Source organism: Microchirus variegatus, assembly GCF_963457635.1.
Source record: "Microchirus variegatus genome assembly, chromosome: 18".
Taxonomy (NCBI): domain Eukaryota; kingdom Metazoa; phylum Chordata; class Actinopteri; order Pleuronectiformes; family Soleidae; genus Microchirus; species Microchirus variegatus.
The window spans coordinates 11390267-11392709 of record NC_139819.1 but is presented as its reverse complement, the minus strand read 5'-3'; the positions used below and the strand labels follow the sequence as shown (position 1 = coordinate 11392709).

The window sequence follows — 2443 nt, the reverse complement described above, 5'->3', positions numbered from 1 at the left end:
AATGTGGAAATTTAGTCGACTCAAGGCTGCGTGATCATTGTGAAGAAATGGGCAGTGTAATGGTTTACTGATCGGCTGACCACCTGAGGCCATTTATTTCTCTTCTTTCCTCCTGAAGGCAGACATTGCAATGAAAAGGATGCACTGGAACTGATTGTGTGTTTATTAAACTGTACATTCTACCATGAATTCACAAAATTGCACGTGTTTTGTCGTATATAGCGTTTACAGGCAGATGCTCTCCCGGTGTCTTTGCTCACAGTTTGCACAAAAGGAGTTAAAGCAAAGCAAAGTCAAGAGTATGGAGTGGCGAATAAGGTGTTTATCGAGCTTTATGGTAACAAGCAGCATCATTCAAATGTTCTGTTTCCCTGACAACATTAAGCTTAACCAAGGTCGTGATCCTATATCCGCTCAACAAGAGTCGTTCTGCATGTGAAATAGGGACATTGGCTTCACTGTTACAGCAACAAGTTGGGTACCAATCACTTAAATTGCACTAAAGCTGGGAAAAAGTGAACTTGCGTCCAATCTTCTAATTTGATAAACACTTCTATTAGACCCTGGGGTTACATGTAAACGCTTAATTTCCTCTCTAATACATGGAGGAAATGTATAAACATAAGAGTACAGTACCCTTTTTGTGAATGCCTCAGTGCGAATTAAAACAAGGCCTTCACACCTCGACCTGCTGCCCCTGATGTTCCGTTTTGCCTTCTAATTATGCACTTGTTAATGAGCATCACAACAGCTTAATGGGACAAATACAAATCTACGAATGTAGCAGCACCGAGCGGAATAATAAACTGGAAATATGTATGTTTATTTGAAATGCTAATCGTGTTTTTGCTCATTTATAGATTTTAATTGGAGCTCGAGGAGGTTGACATGATGCCGGCGCAGTCATGAAATGTGCGCGTGTTGCGTTAAATCGAATTAGTTTGTCCACAAACTCAAATTAAGTCTTTATTGTTGTCTCTTCCTCGGCGCAGACTGTGATTATTCATTAAAAAAAAGAAAAGTTGTGCGAATACATGAGGATCATCACCATCATCTTCTCTCGTCGCTGTTGTTCTTGTGTACATTTGTTTGATGGCACACTTCTGATGCAGAGACACATCTGCCGCGACCTCTCGCTCGCCAGGTGTCCTTCGCGCGCGCGCGCGTGTGTGTATTGGTTTGGATTGGATTTGAACGGCAAAACACTGACGTCAGACAAAACACGAGAGTGTCAGTCGCGTCCATGTCCGTCCGCTTATAAGTGAGGAGGGGACCGCGACATCAGTCAGACATCCATCCAGGCGGAGGACACACAGATTATCCAGCAGCCATGCCTCGCTCCTTGTTCCCGCTGTGCGTCCTGGGACTGATCGCCCTCTCCTCCGCCTGTTACATCCAGAACTGCCCCCGAGGAGGGAAACGAGCGCTGCCAGAGAATGGCATCAGACAGGTGAGATCCTCTTGCTTAATTATTACATTTTAACATATGTAAAGTAAGGAAATTCAACTTTTTTTAAAAAACTAGTGAACTGAATGGTTAGAAATGTTGAAATATCAGATTTATCATTGGTTTTCCCAGTTGGGGTTCAGATGTGAAGATGATAGAATCTGAAACTGTCAAATAAACGTAGTCTGTAAATAAGTCTACAGGTTTTTACCTTATTATAAATAATAACTTAGACAGTTTACTCATGCAAAGTGATTTAAACTGGTAAAAGACCATGATAAAATTCAAACTATCTGAGTTTAAATATGTGTTTATCTTATTTTGTGCTTGTCATTAAACTCAGATAGTGTATGTTAAAAATGTTGTATGTTAAAAAGTGTGAAAATGAATCATTATATACGGTTAAACATATAAATATACAGTAGGTAAACCATGTTAAACAGTATTTAAGAAATGTCTCTCAGGCAAATTCAATGTGCATCATGAAATAAACAAATGCAAAATTCAAAGTCTGGATCTTGGCTTTTATAGAACCAAATTAACACCTGCGTCTTCTCCTCCAGTGTATGCCATGTGGCCCCGGAGACAGGGGCCGCTGCTTCGGCCCCAGTATCTGCTGCGGAGACGGCCTGGGCTGCCTGATGGGCTCCCCGGACACAGCTCACTGTGTGGAGGAGAACTACCTGCTGACCCCCTGTCAGGCAGGAGGGAGACCTTGTGGATCAGAGGGAGGACGCTGTGCTGCTTCAGGTCTCTGCTGTAACTCAGGTACAGTCTCCACTATGTTTTTTTTTTTTACATGTTTGGATGAGTATCCAGGTCCATGTACATGTGTGTTTATAACATTTCCTTTTCCCAGAGAGCTGTGCTGTGGACTCTGACTGTCTGGGTGACACCGAGGGTTCAGATCCAGGCCACGGATCAGCAGGACGCTCGCCCACAGAGCTGCTGCTCCGCCTGCTCCATGTGACCAGCAGAGGACAGACTGAGTACTGA

At 43.1% G+C, this 2443-nt stretch overlaps 1 protein-coding gene across 1 annotated transcript; it reads left to right on the top strand.

The window, feature by feature from the left end:
• Nucleotides 1-1330: 1330 nt before the first annotated feature.
• Nucleotides 1331-2443, top strand: avp (arginine vasopressin; the record flags this gene model as incomplete). Its single annotated transcript, XM_083904711.1, has 3 exons — nt 1331-1450; nt 2011-2215; nt 2307-2443. The coding sequence occupies 3 exons, from the start codon at nt 1331-1333 to the stop codon at nt 2441-2443; spliced, it is 462 nt and encodes a 153-aa protein (XP_083760837.1).